Source organism: Toxotes jaculatrix, chromosome 13 (genome assembly GCF_017976425.1).
Source record: "Toxotes jaculatrix isolate fToxJac2 chromosome 13, fToxJac2.pri, whole genome shotgun sequence".
Taxonomy (NCBI): domain Eukaryota; kingdom Metazoa; phylum Chordata; class Actinopteri; family Toxotidae; genus Toxotes; species Toxotes jaculatrix.
This window is the reverse complement of record NC_054406.1, coordinates 4,432,198-4,451,388: the sequence shown is the minus strand read 5'-3', so window position 1 is coordinate 4,451,388 and position 19,191 is coordinate 4,432,198. Positions and strand designations below refer to the sequence as shown.

The 19,191-nt window shown below is 39.9% G+C and overlaps 2 protein-coding genes across 2 annotated transcripts; one reads left to right on the top strand and one right to left on the bottom strand.

Moving 5' to 3' along the window:
- Window positions 1–4,161: 4,161 nt before the first annotated feature.
- Window positions 4,162–16,476, top strand: LOC121191465 (sodium/hydrogen exchanger 3-like). The gene is made up of 16 exons (XM_041052611.1): window positions 4,162–4,658; window positions 10,669–10,971; window positions 11,201–11,361; window positions 11,964–12,042; window positions 12,191–12,368; window positions 12,499–12,719; window positions 12,824–13,026; window positions 13,162–13,251; window positions 13,332–13,402; window positions 13,497–13,626; window positions 13,757–13,902; window positions 14,323–14,446; window positions 14,623–14,796; window positions 15,061–15,115; window positions 15,198–15,284; window positions 15,361–16,476. Exons 1-16 carry the CDS (start codon window positions 4,361–4,363, stop codon window positions 15,663–15,665), a joined length of 2,625 nt encoding a protein of 874 aa, XP_040908545.1. The 5' UTR covers window positions 4,162–4,360; the 3' UTR covers window positions 15,666–16,476.
- Window positions 16,302–18,750, bottom strand: olah (oleoyl-ACP hydrolase). The gene is made up of 6 exons (XM_041052613.1): window positions 18,349–18,750; window positions 17,994–18,132; window positions 17,801–17,900; window positions 17,307–17,476; window positions 17,124–17,206; window positions 16,302–16,840 (listed from the first exon to the last, which is right to left on the bottom strand). Exons 1-6 carry the CDS (start codon window positions 18,476–18,478, stop codon window positions 16,698–16,700), a joined length of 765 nt encoding a protein of 254 aa, XP_040908547.1. The 5' UTR covers window positions 18,479–18,750; the 3' UTR covers window positions 16,302–16,697.
- Between the last annotated feature and the right edge of the window lie 441 nt (window positions 18,751–19,191).

Here is a 19,191-nt window from a genome sequence, read left to right as displayed (position 1 = left end):
ATTGTGGATTTCTGACATTTAACATTGGACTACATGATTACCTGAACGAATAATAATCTACAGATTAATCAGTAATTAAAATAATCATCAGCTGCTAAACTAGAACTAAGATATATTTAAAGGATGTAGTTTATGGTGCTGTATTGCATTACACAGATGACATAAAGGGGTTGAACAAAATAATAGAAACACCTGTTTAAAAAAGCAGTACGAGTCAACAGCACCGCAAACTACATCCTCACAATGATCACCAGTATCAAACCTGAAGACATGATGATGATGTCGGCCGGCTGACCCCGGCTGAGTAACCACCTCTCCGCCAAATATGGAAAGTACACTCCCACTAAAATCCAAGATGGCGCAGCTCAAATGCCCATGGTTTGGTCACGGCTGCTACGTCCATGTTTTATACAGTCTATGTTCATGAATTTTTTTTTTCAGAACCTACTAGGTGTTTAAAGACTTACTGGGTGTGGTGGTGACACTGTGAGCGCACAGCCTGAATGTCATTTAAAAATTCTATGACACCATATATAAAGTATTTATTGACATTTACATTGTTGGCAATGACCTGTTCTTCAGTTATAATAAATGATATTTGTTATATAAGTGGAATAATATAAGATTGGTGAACATATCAAAGGTCACCTCAGTGAGCTTATGTTGATTCAACATTTCTGTGTAACTTACTTGAACTGTAAACCTACACACATCCCTCATCCAAGTGACGTTCATGCAGGTTCCCCTGCTCTTATTTAACATCCTTTCCTCTGCAACTTGACACCATAAACACCATGTGGCAGATGAACAACCTGTGACTTTTCCTAAGAGCTACATTCAGTAGTGGGGGTAGTAAAACATATAACACTGTATGTTTTACTACGTTTCAGGCCTCTTTGCCCCCTTGTACCAGAACAGTATTATCTTTATGAAACATTTTAAGATCAGTCACTTTCAGTGATTGACTCAACAATCACAGTCAGTTATAATCATTGTTATATACTGATTGGAAAGCACTGAGAAAACTATATTCAGGAAATTGGTAATAATTCAAGGACCTATCGGTTTTCATCTATATAATTAATTTATATATATATATTTTTCCGTATTCAAAGACAGAAACTACAGTGTTTAATATCATGTGCAATGAAATTAGGGTGCTCTGATCAATACAATGTGCCGTGATATAAATTAACAAGGTAAAAAGTAACTGACAGAATAGGACGGAATAAATTACCAGTTATAAAAAATCTGACAGAATTGGAAAAAAAATCCATTAGTTTACAACAGTTGAGTGTTTGTTTGCAAAAGATAAAATGCTGAGTTAATGGGCGAGCTTTAAAATTTATCAGTAGATAAAAGCTTGTCAAATCAATCAACAAAGTTCCGTCTGGAACAAGCACAGAAAAGTTGTAAATGGTCACAGGAATGAGGAAAATACCAGATGGTTATTTTTTGTGTGTGTGTCTGACTCTTACTGTTGTTTCTTCCTCTTTGTGACTCAGCACTCTTTTCTGTAAAATTTCAATACTAACAATGAATATAGGTTATCTAAGTTTTGAGAGTCATTGTGTTTCTACTACCTACTGACCTGCCATTATGGCCCTTTGATTATCCCTAAGACAGGTCCTCCAACTAATGATTATTTTCCTAATTGAAAAATGTTTTGATTGTCCCTCAATTGAAAAAAGTTTTCACATTTATTCAGTATATTTAACAACATGGCTTTGTGTATGTCTGTTGGTTCGTCTGTTTACCATTTTGTTCCAAACTGAATTATCTCAACAACTGTTTGATGGATTGAAATTTTGTACAGATGTTCATGTTCTCCAGAAGATGACTCCTGCAAGCATGCAAACATGCTAAGCTAATATGTTGAAAATAATGAACCTTATACCAGCTAAACATCAGCATGATAATTTCAGTTCTAAATGTCAAGACAAAATTTTATGTTGTAATTCTGATAGTATTTTTTTAATTTGTACCAGAGCTGCCGTGACGGCCTGATGGGAGTCTGATCTAGTTCCACTCAGCAGGTGTCCTGTTGGCGACTAACCGAAAAGGTAAAGATACAATCACAGCACTTCTTTGTTGAGGTGCCCTCACAGAGACCCTTTGATTACCACTGACCTTAGAGACAAGTTTCTTAAGCCAGGGTAACAATCGATGCAGCCAGTTTACTTATAAACTGTCAACAGAGGTGGCACGCAAACAACTTCCTGAAGTCCATGCTGGTGTCCTGAAAGAGAACACCAACATGAAACTGACCCTGCAGGTTTCAGTGTGGTTAAATGAGTTACGAAGAGTCTCATTTTAAGAGACACAGGGTGTGAGGAAATGGGGGAATGACATAAAGAGTCAGATTATGTGCTTTAGCTCTGACATAAAAATCTAAACGCATTACCTCTGCTTAGGAGGTCATGTTTTTGGTCCACCTTGTTTTTTTGGCTGGTAGAAGTTCAGTTGTCTGGAAATTAGGTAGAAAGTTTGGCCATGCTATAAGGAAGAAGTGATAAGATGGTGGTGCAAATCCAGGAAAATATCCTGAACTTTTCCTGATTTTGTTCCCTGAGCTTTCTGGATTTCGTATCACTATTTGAGCAATTTTCTATTTTAATTTTAGTTACTGTTCTTATTTGAATGATGTTCTGCAGATTAGACAGAAGAGAGTTAAATCTAGGGTTCAGTCTGTCTTTTAGAAATGGACAGGCTAACAATTCAAAGGTTTAATATCCTCATTAACGATACTTCTATCTTTCTGTGTGCCTCTCAGGTAAACACAAAAACCAGGAAACAAATTTTAAAGAAAAGATTTACATAAACGCCCTCTTTTGTGTACATTTGTTCTTTGGTACTTTTGTAAAATACGCAATTTCAGGAAACACCTTTTTCTCAGTGTCCCATATTTAGGACCTGATTTATCCAGAAGGAAAGAATGACTGAAGTATCTCAAGGTTCCCGCCAACGAGGACACTGAAGAACTGATATGACTGTTTAAATTGTAACTAAAGGGGCTGTGATCAGCTTGGAGACAAACCTTGATTATTGACTCATGGAAAAGACAAAGCGTGTCCAGACAGTTCATTTGCAAGTCTCTGTCACCTAAACACACAGGTATAGTGGCCATGAAGGCTCAACACAGCTTTTGTTGTGTGGTGGGGCAGGGGAGGGGATGTTGGGGGTGCAGACGCTCCTTTCCAATAAGGGAGACAAATGGGTCAAACTGCCTTCCTGTCCTTATATCATTGGACACTTACTGTATACATTTACGTGCACACACAGTGATAGTCACAGGAAGCAGTGGTGAATAAAAATGTCTGTTATACTGAATGAAAAACCTATGATAATGACGGCAGTGTTTGCCTTCACTGTCACGTGTGACCCCATAAATAAAGCTGCACAAGATGGCGAAGACTGTCATCATCATCATCATCATCATCTTTGTGGAGACTACAGAAGGGCGCGCAACAGGGGTCGACAGGGGTCAGCGCTCACCCCAGTCACAAACTGTTTGCCCTCCTCTCCTCTGGGAGGTGCTACAGGACTCTCTGCTTCAGGACCTGAAGCCACATCTCACAAGAAAAAAACATGCAAATATTTGGAAGTTATTTATTTATTTGTTTTTAAATTCCTTTCCTGTTTTATCATCTTGAAACCTCTAAGATTTGATTCTTGGGTCAAAACATTTGGCTCCCATGTCCCTCAAAGATGGGTTAAGCAGCCTTGCCATATACCTGTATCTCTTCATTAAGTTGGTGTACAGAGGAAATCATGGCCAAAATTAGGAAAATAAAATGTGGACAGTAAAAAATGTTGAATTTTACTCTAAATGGAGAAAGTTCAACCAAGTTCATATCCAGTTATATTAAATGTGACAGCGTCAATATTCTATTGAAATTAGTTTTTAAAACAACTTTAAAAGTATTTAAACGAGTAAATGCTTCTAAAATAAGGATGTTTTGTGGTTCATTCCTTACAAGAAATTCAACAAATGTGAAAACATTCTGAGAAAGCATTCAAAACCAATAAAGAAAGCACGAGAGTATCAAATCTTCCATTGAGTGAAGTGGCCAGACTAGCTGGTCTGGGTACAAAGTGGGAGGAGACGGACAAGCATCAGGATGGGCTGAGCTTCACCTGCTGTAAAAAGCTGTATCCCTGTCAGAGAGGAGAGCAGAGAGGGGGCCATCATTCTGTGGCCAGGTGAAGATGTGGACGTATGTAAGAACAAAGTAAAGGACACCTGAGAAGGCAGGAGGAGATGAATGAGACTTTCCTACAATCTGAGGTTGACCTGAGCATTTGAGTCAATAGCTTGAATAACAGTTGCCCAAGAGTTTGTGAAACTTTTTTTTTGAACATGGCAGCTACTTGGCGACTTTCACTTTTTCTGTTCATGTTGCTGATGGTGTCCAGAGGCCCGAGCCTGGCCAGTGAGGCTGGCACCACGGCGAGCAGTGATCATGGGGACACCTCAAACTCAGTCACCGGGAACGGGACGGACTCAGGCCATGACACGACTGGAGACACTGGTCATAATGGCGGTCACGGGGGAGAGCCCATCACCACCCTGCCAATTGTGACCTGGAAGTGGGAGCACGTCTCCACCCCGTACCTGGTGGCCCTGTGGATCCTGGTTAGCTGGCTCTGCAAACTTGGTGAGTTCCACCAAGTCCGTGGAGAGATGATCCGTTCTCACTTCGTACATCAAACACAGCTCAGTACCTTAGACAGACGTTGTTATGGTATGTTTGTGATAAACTAGGTGTATCGAAGGGCTGCAACTGACATATTATTTTTTGTTATCAATTCACCTGGTTGTTATTTTTTCAAATAAATTGTCTGGTCCATAAAATAGTGGAAAAATGCAATGAAAAATGCCCTTATAATCTTCCTGACATCTTCAGATGTCTTTTGTCCAACCACCAGTCCAAAATGAAATCAAAGATATTACATTTACTATCATGTCTGACAAAGTAAAGCATCAAGTCCTCATGTTGGAGAAGCTAGAAACAGTAAATTTGATTAGGATTAGATGAAGGGATGTAGAATATATGTGATATATTAATTTTTCTGGAAATTAAGTCAAGAAAACATTTATTGATAATATAGCCAGATGTATCTGTTTTTGATCAAGATACTTCATCACCCTGTTGCCCAGTTCCTATAAAGCCAATATGGCCACAAAGCAGTTCTGCTCATTTTCAAAAATCCCTGCAAGAGTGTTTTATAACCGGAGAAATTAAAATTTGTGGTTGTGTCGGGTGGTTTTGATAAAAACTACAACCAGTGTCATGATACACGTTTTCTAGTCAGTGCTTCATATTCAGAAGCTGTGATTGGACCTGGACAAAATACACTTCTGAAATACTGGACTGGACATAAATGGAGGCCCAAAGAAAGTTTGACCTCTGTTAAATATCACACCAGATGAAGCCTTAGAATTTTGTCTTGTCCTGTTGTGATCACAGAACATTGTCATTAGCATTTTGTGTATACACAACAGACTCAAATGGGTTGCAGCACTGTGGACAATGTAAATGAATGAGCATGCATATATGTATGTGTGCATGTGTTTGTGTACACCTCCGTTGACATAAATATGGGACTGTGGTTTTCTGTTTATGATGCAGGAACTGACTGTGGATACTGAATGAAAACACGCAGTCAGATGATTTCTTTCTTTTTTTTTTTTTTTTTGTACTGCAAGTAGTTACAGTAGAAATGTCAACTTCAGTGTTAATCTGTGCTGCCTTTGGCTGAAAATGTTACAGCAGTGTTTGTACTGACAGTAACCTGTCAGGGAGATTATTAGTGATAACAGTGAAATGTGCCAGTGATGTTTTAGCCACTGACATTCGTCTTTGGAGGTTTTGTGGAAACAAATGTCCCCAAATTTTGCTGGTTGACAAGGTTAAATACTATAAAACTGACTCAGCAAAGTTAAAGTAGATTTATGTCTAAGAAATGATTTGATAGCGTAGTTTTTTAAACAATTTTCTTGATCTAAAAGGCTCGCAAAAGACAGCAGATCTTTCCCAAAATCATCATCGAAACCACCACAGTTCCTCAAAGCAATTTAGCTTTCACACGTGAGATTACTTAAACAAAAACACGCGAAAGACCAAAAGTTGCTCAGAACGCAAACATTAACACAAGGATTAGAGGACATCTCTGAAGTGTTAGCAGTAAATCTGCTATAGAATGCTTTAAAACTTTAAAGATGTGGCGATAATAGGACTCATAAATGTTTGATTGTTCAGTCAGGACAGCCCTGAGCGAGTACTCAACTTTAAATATGTTTAGAAAGGGGACGTGCACACTAATATTTTCAAGTGGTGTGAATTTCAATATGATTTATGGATGGATGTAATCCTTGGAAAGGAATTGAAACAAAGTTCAATAAAAGTCGTCTCACATAAAGCTGAACACAAAAAATATGTGAACACTATAAATGTTGACTTTATACTTACTCATCACGGTTCTCCGAAGTGCAGACAATAGCACCGGTTTTCTTCAGATCTTATTTCCTCTTTGCAGATTTACAATGCTTGCTTTCTTTTATCCTCCTCACTGCTTTCAAGTCCCTCTGCCTGGTTCGAAACTGAAAGACAATAGACAGTAAATGCGGGTTTATATATCTGGTGCGGACTAGAAAGCTTCCTTTTTCACCTGGTTCAGGATTATTCCAGTCTATGTTCTCTATGCTCCTCAGTTACTAAATCTTACAGTATCAGGTCAGGACAAGGGAACATTTTTCACATGTTCTGCCTCTCTCAGTGGTTTGCTCCATGTAAAGCGAGGTGATACTGAAAATTAGGTTTATGTTGTTGTTTTACTCATTTGACATCACATCTCAGAATGAGAAATGAACATATGATAAAATGTTTTTAATCTACATTTATTCCTTAAGCATTTGGTGGGTGCGGCCGGACATGACACATTTTATTGAGCAAAAATAGATTTTTTTTTCGCAGCAGATTGACATGACAAACCATAACATAACAATCTTTAACTGTAACTCCTGTACCTCCCAGTCTGAAAATAACCTCTGTCTGACTTCTCTGTTGCACCATGAAGTTGACCTCTCTTTGTAGTGTGCACGGAGCAGTGGCCATTTCAGAATGATTTAAAGGTTTAAGTAAAGGGCAGCCACTGTTAAGCAGGATATATTAGGTCATTAGTTAATAAGGCTGACCGGGGGGTTCATGCCTGACTGTGCAGGCTCTGCATGTTCTTATGAGTATGATTTACAGCATTTAAAACACATCGGAAGCCAAAAAAAGATGTCAATCAAATACCAAATGTTCTCTGCAACGGAACAAACCTAAGTAATCATGCTAAATCATATTAACTCCACAGTGAAATAAGTAACTTCATTTACCTAATGATCCCTTGTGCAGTTTAGTTTTATTCAAGCTATTTATGTTGCTCTTAGTAGAGACGCACAGACTCACACCTGTGTGAGAGCTTTCATATCCATCTTACCAATGAGGCTATTGTCCCTTGTCTTGCTGAAACAGGACGGGACTGTTGGCCAAAGAAAACATCCAGTCATAACGCAGCAACTTCAGTGAGGCAGCGCTTATGGGAATAAATGCACTTCACAATGTAAGCTAATATACAGTTCCTTCACTTTAGAGACAGGTTTGTGTTGTTAGCCGTGCACAGGCCAGACTTAGCTTCCTTTTAAATAGTGTAGTGGTTATTTTAAGGATAAGGCGTTATTCTATATTTTTCTTATTGTCAGCAAATCCCATGAAATTATCAACATGTTGTTCCATCTCTTAACACGTTTCAACTTCCCTGCTCCGTCTGCAGTGTTCAGGCTTAAGCCCATTTGTTCCTGCTGAAGACATAAATCTTTAAAGACTCATTTCTTCCCTAAAACAGCGGGGCATTGTTGTTTTTACCAGACATTATTCATGACGAGAATAATCACTACATTTTATGGGCACAATTTGTCTTAATGAAGGAACATGTCACAGTAACAGTGTTTTGTGTAACAGTGGGGATCTGTGGCACCAAGGAGTTTATTGAAGGTTTTGGTCTTTTTGTGGGATTTGTGTCACTTTCCATAGATAATAAATATTTAATTTTGGAACTAAATGTACAAAACAAAGGTATAAGTATGAATCATAGCTGCATCATGTCATAGTAGCAGTTTAAGAGAATTCTGGAGGAGAGCTTTCTCCCACGTCAAGGGAGTCTTTAACCAAGATTAAGCAATGTCAACGTCAATCATTACTAAGCACAAAGCTGTGAGACGAAGCCGGTGGAAATATTCCTGAACACATGCACACAGGTATTTGTTCAGCAGCTATCAAATGACCTCTGCTCCATCACTCGCTCCCTAACTCCCAGACACACAAACGCACACACGTAGAAAATGTGTGATGACAAACTTGGAGTGGATGGTTTAGGGACCGGAAAGCAAAACACAAACAAAGCAATGACTGGTGAGTGTTTCAAATGTGACTGAATAACTGGAGACCTTTCTGGGACATCTGTGACTCCCCCCCCCCACCACCACCTCCCTTTAATTCTTGAACTTAAACACACACACAACCTTGGTCATAGAGGAGATAGTGAACATATAAAAGGCTGAGTCCGGCGTTCTACACACTTCTGAATTCACTGCTGACCACAGACTGTGGGAGGACTAAGGACACCAATTCACAAACTGAGATACAAGGATGGAACGCTAGAGGGGAAAAGATAGTGATAGTAAATAAGCGTGAGTAAGACAGAGGCAGCACAAAAAAGCAGGGATAGGAAGTGTGACACACTGTCCAGCAGCTCAGTGTGGCCTTGGTACCGACACACTTACTTTTTGAGAGAAGACGAAGGACCCTTTTTTTTCTGCTTTCACTCGATTTGATCTGTTCATTTTATCAAATGCAGCGCTGTGGATATGTGCACCTCTGGCTGTTGGGGTCAGTGCTGCTCTTGTGCCCTGTCTCAGGGGTCACGAGGGTGAGGGACAACGCTGCTTTAACGCATCAAGAGCCCCACCTGAAGTCGTCAGAATCGACCTTGAATCACACCGAACACGGTCACGGCTCCAGCATCACAGAAGTACCCGTTGTGACCTTTAAATGGCACCATGTGGACACCCCTTATCTGGTTGCATTATGGATATTGGTGGCTTTTTTGGCTAAATTGGGTATGTAAGACTGACTTTGGGACATAAAATGTAGTATTTATGATGTGGGCTGGCAGATATGGACCAGCGTGTAAGTAAGAGACATTCCTCTGTCAAAGAAGATAATGAAGAGCTATTTTTAACCCACCTACTGTAAAATCGTTACTGTGTTGTCACACACACAGTGGAAAACTCTTTCTGATCTTCCACGTTAGCATTCGTGTAACCGGTTCTAACATTGCAATGTTTTCTTAATTATTCTGAACAAAAGTTTGTAGTTTTGTGAAAGGATGGGAGACTCATGCATTATGCTTTTAACTGTCTTTTTAGAGCCCCTTTGAGGTCTTAACCATCTTGATAATATCTAAAAAATATTAAAAAAACACTCTTATTATTACTTAAAGTTTAACACTCACCTGAGCAACTCCTCGACTGTCACCAGATTTTGAGTCAAATACTGCTAAACTTTAGAGAATGTGAAATAACCAGAACTAATTTTATTTTCGTGTTATGTTCCTATCACTCACAGCAAGACGCTGATTGAGAAAATAGGTTTTCAGGGCCTTTAAGCATGAGAAAGTATGTTTTGTTATTTTTTTAAAATTGCACAGTGCTTTGCCTCTAATATTGTAACAAACAGTGTCACTGGCTGCAGCCATGAACAGTAAGCTGTTATCAACACAGCATGCTGTTCCAGAGGACAGAAGAGTTTCTTCTATTATGATGCCTCTTTGTACTGTAGTAGAAATTCCACAGTTTGTCAAGAGGATTACAGTTTTTAGAATCACCTCATTGTGTAATATTTATTGGTAAAAGTTTGTGTATTGAACACTACAAGCAACAAAACCTGTGCTAAAATGTTGATGCATTCTAGTTACCGCTAGCACTGATCCTGCGCCTTCTGTTGTCGCAGGTGCTGAGAAGATCTTTTTTTTCTTTTAATTTGGGTTCTACACACATGCAAAAATATAAACACAGCACTGAAAAACTGAAAAACAGGCGAACATTTCCTCAACTTAATCTTCAACTGCTTTTGAATAGAACAGATCATCAGAACAAACATCTAACTCTGGGGCCTGGAGAAAGAAATCGATATTTTGAAATGGGTCTATTGTCACGCTTCAGTAGGTTTTAATATTAAATAAGCTTTAGTGACACTTTGTCACGCCATTAATTCACGTAGCCTTAAGCAACACACTGTCTTTAGTTACGCAGAGAGATTTCTGAACCTCTACACTCTTATACCACCATGGTTAATCATATTCCCAGGACAAAATGTGATGCTTTCTCGGTCGAGTGAGACAGTTGATCATTTGCAAATTTTGCAACCTCACAGGAGTTTGAGATTTATGGGTTACTTACAATTCAAGGACCAAAAATGGAACTCAGTTGTCCAACCTCAAGTCTAAAGAAGGTGGTGGAAGATGGTTCTTGTGTGGAAGCCCACCAGAGAAAGTCTCACATAACATTTTATTTGTCCTCTCTTATTTTGCCTTCTCTTATTTTCTCTTTTCTTCCTTCAGTCATTGAGGCCAACCACCATGTGACCAATGTGATCCCAGAGAGCGCCCTGCTCATCTGCTTTGGCTTCATCCTGGGTGGGATGATTTGGGGTGCAGATAAGGTACAGACATTCAAACTGACCCCGACAGTGTTCTTCTTCTACCTGTTGCCTCAAATCATCCTTGACACCGGCTACTCCATGCCAAATAAGCTGTTCTTTAGCAACTTGGGGGGCATCCTGGTCTACGCCATCATCGGGACTTGTTGGAATGCTGCCAGCCTGGGTGTTTCGCTGTGGGGTTGTGACAAAGGAGGAGCAATGGGTAAGAGAAACTTTTATTTCATTTCACCAAAGTGCCTGACACTATGTATGTGTGACAAACATTATGTCGAAGTGACAGTAAAGCTTGAACTTTCTTAAAAACCTTTCTACTTTTTTGTGGTTGTAGTTTGGTTAAAGGGCCTGAACTCTTTCAGATCCTCTCAACCTCCTGCTCAGTTATTGTGAGTAAAAGACAAATGTTTGTGTATCCCCTGGGCTGTTCGCTGTAGGTGACGTGGACATCGGCCTGCTGCAGTATCTTCTCTTTGGCAGTCTGATTGCTGCTGTGGACCCCGTAGCCGTCATTGCCGTGTTTGAGCAAGTCCATGTCAACGAGGTCCTCTTCATCATGGTGTTTGGAGAGTCGCTGCTCAACGACGGCGTGACAGTGGTTCGTATGCTACAGGGCTGTGCGACTGCCGTGCTTAGCTTTTCTTGAGATTATCTAAGAAGCAGAACACTTTGACTTTGCTGAGCCATCCATCACTGGAAAGTACACTGTCGAGACATGAAGTGTAAAGAATGCAAACATTCTGCACTTCAAAGTGAGGACCTTTATCCTGACCTAGGTCTTGTCACTTTGCCTGAATGCCATCCCTCACTGGTCAATCAATCGGCTCTTTAAGGTGGCTGATCTGGTCTCTCTAAAAATAAAATTCATAAAATTCCACTCTATTCATTCCCGAAACTACAGTGAGGCATGGAGTTGGAATGCAGAGGTGTTACTTTTAACTTTCCACACCTTTTTATAGACAGTCAAACATTATCAGGTCTTTTGGAGGTACTGGGAAGTAATCTGTACCGAAATGTGAAAAAAATATCTGCACACCTCTGTCTTGTTCCCAGTTATACTTTCATCCTACATGGAAATGACAATGTTTTGATTCCAAATGGTTTTCCTCATGTAAAGGTGAAGGTGTAAACACACCTTTATATATACAAGTCACACATCATCTGTGAATCAGGGTCTTCTTCTTTTTCTCCTTCTCTTAGGTGCTCTTCAATGTATTTGATGCATTTGTGTCACTGGGAGGATCCAAAATTGACGCTGCGGAGATCATCAAAGGAATAGGTAGGATGTGATTTATTTACCCATTACCCAGTGGACACTACTGGGGTATGATTTTTAGGCATGCTGGACGCCCATTAAATAGCATAAAATCCAAGCTATGTTGGATAACATGAAAATAACTCTTTACACGTGTCCTCTTTCTCTCCAGTTTCTTTCTTTGTGGTGGCGTTTGGTGGCTCCCTCTTGGGCTTTGTATTTGGCATTCTGATCTCTCTTCTGACCAGATGCACTAAAAACATCCAAATCATTGAGCCCGGCTTCGTGTTTGTCCTGGGATATTTGTCCTACCTGACCGCTGAGATGCTCTCCCTGTCAGCCATCCTCTCGTAAGTGGGAAAAATACTGCTTCATTTCATTATTTCTGTGTCCGTTTAATCGAACGATTTATATGGGGGCCTAAAAGTCATAAATATTAATTATATTAACTTATTTTATTTCTGTGTTTTTGTTGTGTAGGATTGTCTTCTGTGGTATATGCTGCCAGAAGTACATTAATTCAAACATGGATGAGAAGTCTGTCAGCACAGTCAGATATGCCATGAAGGTTCTCGCCAACGGATCAGAAACCATCATCTTTGTCTTCCTCGGCATCTCGGCCATTGACAAGTCAATCTGGGTGTGGAACACAGGCTTCATCCTCCTCACGCTATTCTTCATCTTTGTGTATAGAATCATTGGTGAGACTTTGTTTTTGAGTTTTGAGAGGAAACGCACACAATCTGATGTTAGAGGTCACAACACAGACTGTGTTGGTGTTTTCATATGTGCATGTACACTACAGGTGTCTTTGCCCTCACCTGGATCCTGAACAAGTACAGGCTGGTGCCCATCGGGTTCATAGATCAGGTGATTCTGAGCTACGGTGGCCTGCGAGGGGCTGTTGCATATGGCCTGGCTGTGATGCTGGATGAGAACAAGATAAAGGAGAAGAATCTGATGGTCAGCACGACTCTCATCGTCGTGTACTTCACCGTCATTCTGCAGGTAACCACTCTTGCTCTTTAGCAACAGGTGGTGTATTGGTACATTTGTTTTTTGCAGCTTAATTTACACAGTACAGATTTCAGCTTTCAGAGCAGGTTCATTTAGCTTATTTGTGCTTGAAACTGTCTTTTGTAGGGAATAACGATGAAACCTCTGGTCACGTGGCTTAAAGTAAAGAGAGCTACAGAGTCTGAGCTCACACTCATAGAAAAAGTGCAGAACAAGGTAAAGCTCAAAACTTAACATTTCACCTTTCACAGTTTTCTGTCCAGTTACTACAAAGTCGGCTTCCTCTTGCTGTTTAGGTGTTTGATCACTCGCTTGTTGCCATAGAAGACATATCTGGACAAATAGGACACAACTACATGAGGGACAAGTACGTAAAGACATCTTAGACGATTTAACTAGTAAAATTACTTGACTGCATGTGTGTGAATGGATCTAAAATGATCTCTTCTCTTGCCATGAAGGTGGAATAATTTTGAGGAGAAATGGATGTCAAAGTTTTTGCTGAAGCCGTCAGCGAGGAAGAACCGTGACTATGTCTTCAACGTCTTCCATCAGCTGAACCTCAAGGATGCTATGAGCTACGTGGCTGAGGTGAGGATCGTGCTTTATGAATTTGTTGTCGATTTGTTCGACTGGACATTAAAGGAAACAGACATAAGATGAGGTTCTGGTCACACTGGCAGCTGCTAAAGGTGGTATTCTCTTGTTCTTGTTGGCGCAGGGTGAACGCAGAGGCTCTCTGGAGTTTATCCGCAACGAAACTGCATTCGTTGACTTCAAGAAAAAGTTTGGGGACGAATTCTCAGAGGTCATGCCGGACATCATGCCTGACATGTCAGACGATCATGGTGCGATGTCCGTTGTGAGGTGAGCCGACACTTTAACCTGAATATCCAATACAGTCACAGCTAGTGGACTGTATGGTTGTCTAAATACAAGTCAATGTACCAACAGTTGGTGGTGAAACAATAATTTAATAAAAACATCCCAATCCCTTTCATTATGTTTATTTCAGCTATGAATTTTAAGATAAATGTTTTTTTTAAATGTAAACACACCAAACACACCTCAACTGTTCAGAACTTGAAAACTAGAACTGATCTACTACCTTCATTAAACACATCTACTGACACGATCGATGCCTGCATGTGACTGCTGCCACCTGGTGACCACAAGCAGTCACAGCAGTTTTCTCACATCATATTTTGTATGAGAAGCCTAAAGTAAGTTCTGTACTTGAGCGTGACAAAGACGAAGAGTAACTAACATGATTTCTTTTTCCTGCAGAAGAGACCCTGTGCCATCGGTGAGCTTGGAGATGCATGAGCAGGGCATGAAGGGAATGAGGGGAAACGAGGACATTAACACTCACCACCTGCTGCAGCAACATCTGTATAAGGGCAGGAAACAGGTAAACGTTCTGTTTTTTTTCATTTCCTTTACTCTGTCTGAACTTATCAGAAACAAGCTTTCTGGATGAGTCATGAGTTACAGATTGTCTTCTTGTCCTCCATGTCTTATAAATAATCAGTTCTCAGATCCTCACGCTGACTTTTTCATTCTTTTCTCTTGTTTTCTGGTTTATAGCACCGGCACAGGTACAGTCGGAGCCATTTCGATGTCAACAAAGATGAAAATGAGGTGCAGGAGATCTTCCAGAGGACCATGAGGAATCGTCTGGAGTCCTTTAAGTCTGCAAAGATGGGCGTCGCTCCACCAAAGACAATTACCAAATACACAAAGAAAGACACACAGCAAAAGGTCAGATCCTCATCTTCATCAGATAATCTATAGCATTCATGGAAGGAACAATATCCTTGTGTGGCTGTTTAGGCTTTTAAGATTTTAGAATTGTGTTTTTTTTTAATCAAAAATAGAGCAACAAAATATAATTATATTTATCAATGTATGGTGTTAAAGAGGTATAATTTTGGTATTGCAAAAAAAATGCAGTCCTAATAGTCAAATCAAGTGCTTTTCACATTGTGTTTCTTAGTTTTAAGGTGCAATTTCTTCCTTCTGCAGATGCCAAATGGAAAATCACTGGACAAAAGTAGAAGCTACCATTCTGGAGATGAAGGTTTGTGTCGATGTTCCAGGTTAAAAACCCAGACAGACCAAATACTTAATCAAAAGATTTATAAAAATCATTTTCTTTCTAGATTTTGAGTTCTCAGAGGGAGACAGTGCCTGTGGCTATGATGCATCAAGAAATTCCTTCCCCATGAGGCTCACCTACAGAGCAGGAGGTAAAATAAATCCATCACCATCATATTTTACTTTAAAACATTGTCAGCACTAATTCAGTTTCTGTCTTTCATCCAGCTGGAATTGAGAATCCAGCCTTCATGCCGGACATAGACCCCATGCCCCCAGTGCAGATCCCTCCGTGGCTTGCGGAGGCCGAGCTCGACAGCAGCATGGTTGCTCCTTCGCAGCGAGCCCAGGTGAGGCTGCCGTGGACGCCCAGCAACCTGCGGCGCCTGGCTCCGCTTCGCATCAGCACTCACTCCACCGACTCCTTCATGCTGGCCGATGCTCCTGCCACGCAGCAGAGGGACAACGAGGACCTGCCTCCACCTCCATCACCTCCTCCACCTTCTTATAATAGAGATGGTGGCCACATGTAGCAGCGTCCAAACCTCCACTTCGTCTCCCTTTAACGTGGCTGCCAGAGACACAGAGCCTAACCTCAAACTTTGCACCTTCTACTCTCAAAATATTGACTAGGGAATGTTTTCTTTTCCGTGCCATTGTTTAATCTTAGCCTCACGGTTTCAGACCAAACATTCACGATCCCGTAACCTTTGTGCTCTTGGACCAAGCTTCTCTTGTTGCTCTAACGTCATCCTTCACTGAGCAAAGCAAAGGTACAGGTACAGCGAGAGATCCTGTATGCACAGTGGCATGTTATTTACCAGCACATGTTGAACATTGTCATATTTTCTCCTCTGGTTCATGGTAAACTTTAAAATTGTAAATCAGTCCTTGAGTAGGCTACCTTATTACTGAATGCGATGCAAAAATGTTTTTCAAGCAGTGTAGACATTTATAGATTGTGTTGTTCGTAAAGATAATAAAAAGGGGTCTTTAATTATAGTGATATGAAATCAATTCCAACTCTGTAATCAGAATATAAGTATAGGTTTTTTCTGTGTGTTTTCTCATGTGTCTCAGAACAGTACTTGAGGTTGGATATTAAAACTTGAAGAATAAGACCACTGTAAAAAAATGTGACTTGTATGATAAAGACATTATATTTTTTCAGAAGTGAAGTTTGTAATTTATGGACATGTCCACCATCTCAAATCTGGGCACATGCCACCTGTTACAGACATTTCATGTAGCTCCAACAAAGAACACTTTAACTGACTGGGCATGGTTTTGAACTGTATGCATTTTAAAATATGGATTTGGAAATAAACATAAAGAAAATCTGTGTCCATGCCTTCAATTTTATGGTAAATTAAGGAGGGAAATCTGGATACCTTATTTTTAATGGCATACTCAGCCTTAAAAACTACACATTGTTTTGTTAGACAACAAATGTTGAACCTCTGAAATGTACAGAATTAAATTCCATCATAATGAATTAGTAAAAAAAATAAAAATTAAAGGAATTAGACACAAACACTGACTGTGCCGTAATTTTACATATTTCATTATAAATAGTCCATTTCTGATGTTTCCAGATACTTTGTGACATAGTCTAATATAATTTTTTCATTTCCAGAATCCTTCAGGTAAAAGTGAGATCCATCGAGCATCCTGATAGTGAAATCTCCTGATGTGATCTCTTTCCAAGCTGTTGATAAAAATAAATAAATAGCATTAATTACAGTATGAACTGGGAGGTCACTTGCAATGAATCATTCTAGGAACGGACTATGTTGTGGTTGTGTGTCTTTGCTCTGAGGCAGTTTGTGATGTTTGAATTTGTCACTAAATCCTAAACAAGCTGCCAACTCACAGAACTAAAATTAATTTGCTGAGACTTAATGTTCCACAATTACTGATACTGAGTATCCTGAAACTTCACTTCAGTGAGTGTGTGTTAAAGAATTACTGCAGCACATCAGATGTCTGACCTTGTAAATCATGAGGAATGTCATCTTTTCCATCAAAGCATGTGACTGGGCAGGACAGGAATGAATTGTCCGGCTTGTTACACCTGCAAGAAAGTCATCAGCTCCTCCTCACTACTAATGTTCATTATGTATAAAACCTATGATTAAATTTGAATTTAGAGACAAACAGAGTTGTCAGCCCACCTGTAGTTCTCCACAATGTGAAGGTCGGCTTTTAGAGTGGGAAGGAAGAGCTTCAAGACTTCAGGGTTGGCCAGAAGTTCAGGAGGAGTTCCTCCAATCGAAATCAACCACTTGAGAAAATCATCATCTGATAACTCGCTTCTCTTTGGGGCTTTGATGCGCGTTTCTGACTAAAAGACAACACAGGAATGGTAATATTATCCACACCAAACCCTTGTTTTCTATCAGAGAGTCCAAACCACATGTTTGGGTCTGTAGACCTTTGTCAGGAAAGATTTGTATCTTATGCAATCATTTTTTTTGTAATATGCACCAGTCATTAAAGAATTTAATGACTGGTGCATATTGACTTTGAACATTTTTCTCCATACATCATGAAAAATATTTAATGAAGACATTGTTGACATTGTATGTAATCAGAACTCATTGGATGCATATGTGATCCTGACTGACACTGAGTGGTGAAATACAGTTAAATCACATAAATAACTTACATAAGGTGCAGAGGCACCGGACAGGAAGATATGAACAGGTTCGAGGTTGTGGAGTTTCTTCAGAGCATCTGCCACAGCGAAACTCGTGAAGGCACCAAAACTAAGGCAGACCAGTGCAAATATAGAGCTAATGTGAAACAGGTGCATTTATTACAATACAATGGAGACAATAAACGCCTTATTCTCATCACACCTGTGGCCAAAGAGAGCAAACGGCTTCTCCTTCAGCACCGGTAACAACACACCAATAACCTCGTCCACAATCTGCTGCATGCTCTGAAAGAACGGCTCTTTGGCTCGACTCTCTCTGCCTGGAAGTTTGACAGCAAACACTGAAAATGAAAGAAAAAGTGTTTTGTTTTGTTTTTTTTTTTAAAAAACATCTTCTGTAACTAAGCTTCTGTGTTTAACGACAAAAAGACACAAAGGATTTGAAGTTAACATTCAACTTCCAGGTAGAGTAATTGGTAAATATTGAACACCGAGTGAGCAGGATGGTTTAACAATGCAAAGTGCAGCTCGTGTACGATGTCTTCCAGGTGTGTTACCTTCGATAGAGCTGTTGAGGACGTTTCCCCAGCGTGCATAGTGTATGGACCCTCCACCTGCCCAGGGGAAGCAGATCAGCCTGGCCACTGCCTCTGGCCTTTTCTTGAAACAGTTGATTACTTTCTCCATCCCAATTTAACACAGCAGGTTAAGATCCAAGACTGATTCACATCTGCTTGGACTGTAGTGCTGCAATGTCTATTGCTCTGTTTCTGTTTAGCCACTGAACACACACACACACACACAGCTTTTCCAACAAAATAATCCACCTCAAAGCAAAAATGAATTAAATTAAGGGGGACATTTAAATTATGAAATCAAATCTGTTTGATGCTGGCTGCTCCATAAACTTGTCCTGGGAAACCAGTGGTAATTCCTCATGCTGAAGTATAATATTTCCTGGTTGCTTTCTTCTGTGGTTTTTTTAAGGAGCTGCTGTAAAATATATATCTCTGTATTATGGAGACATCTACAGTATGGAGTGTGTATCTCCATGCAAGGATGCAAATAATCCACAGTAGTTTTTTTTCATGGAGACACATTAGTTTTTGTCATATTTTGTCCTTATGATACCTAGATGAAACTTACCACACCTGAAATACAAGCTCTTGTTTAAAAACATTCGAATGAGAAAAAAGTTTCAAGGAAGTGACGTTGTTGTCTGCAATTGGTATTTCCTGACGGATTTCCCTCCGTTGAGGAGGAGGAGGAGGGACGGACAGCTTTGTCAAGTTAAACAGAAATAGTCAGGATAGCACCGGAAATCACATAGCTGTCTGAATCCGTAGAGAAATCAACAGTGACTGTAGAAGCGTTCACATCAAAGTAGTATAAAAACAACT

Coding starts and splice junctions, on each gene's coding strand:
- LOC121191465 (XM_041052611.1), top strand. CDS start 4,361: ATGGCAGCTACTTGGCGACTTTCACTTTTTCTGTTCATGTTGCTGATG. Junction 12,720..12,823: donor CTTTGTGTATAGAATCATTG/GTGAGACTTTGT, acceptor TGTACACTACAG/GTGTCTTTGCCCTCACCTGG. Junction 13,627..13,756: donor CTATGAGCTACGTGGCTGAG/GTGAGGATCGTG, acceptor TTGTTGGCGCAG/GGTGAACGCAGAGGCTCTCT.
- olah (XM_041052613.1), bottom strand. CDS start 18,478: ATGGAGAAAGTAATCAACTGTTTCAAGAAAAGGCCAGAGGCAGTGGCC. Junction 18,133..18,348: donor CCTCAACAGCTCTATCGAAG/GTAACACACCTG, acceptor TTTCATTTTCAG/TGTTTGCTGTCAAACTTCCA. Junction 17,207..17,306: donor CACATTGTGGAGAACTACAG/GTGGGCTGACAA, acceptor ACTTTCTTGCAG/GTGTAACAAGCCGGACAATT.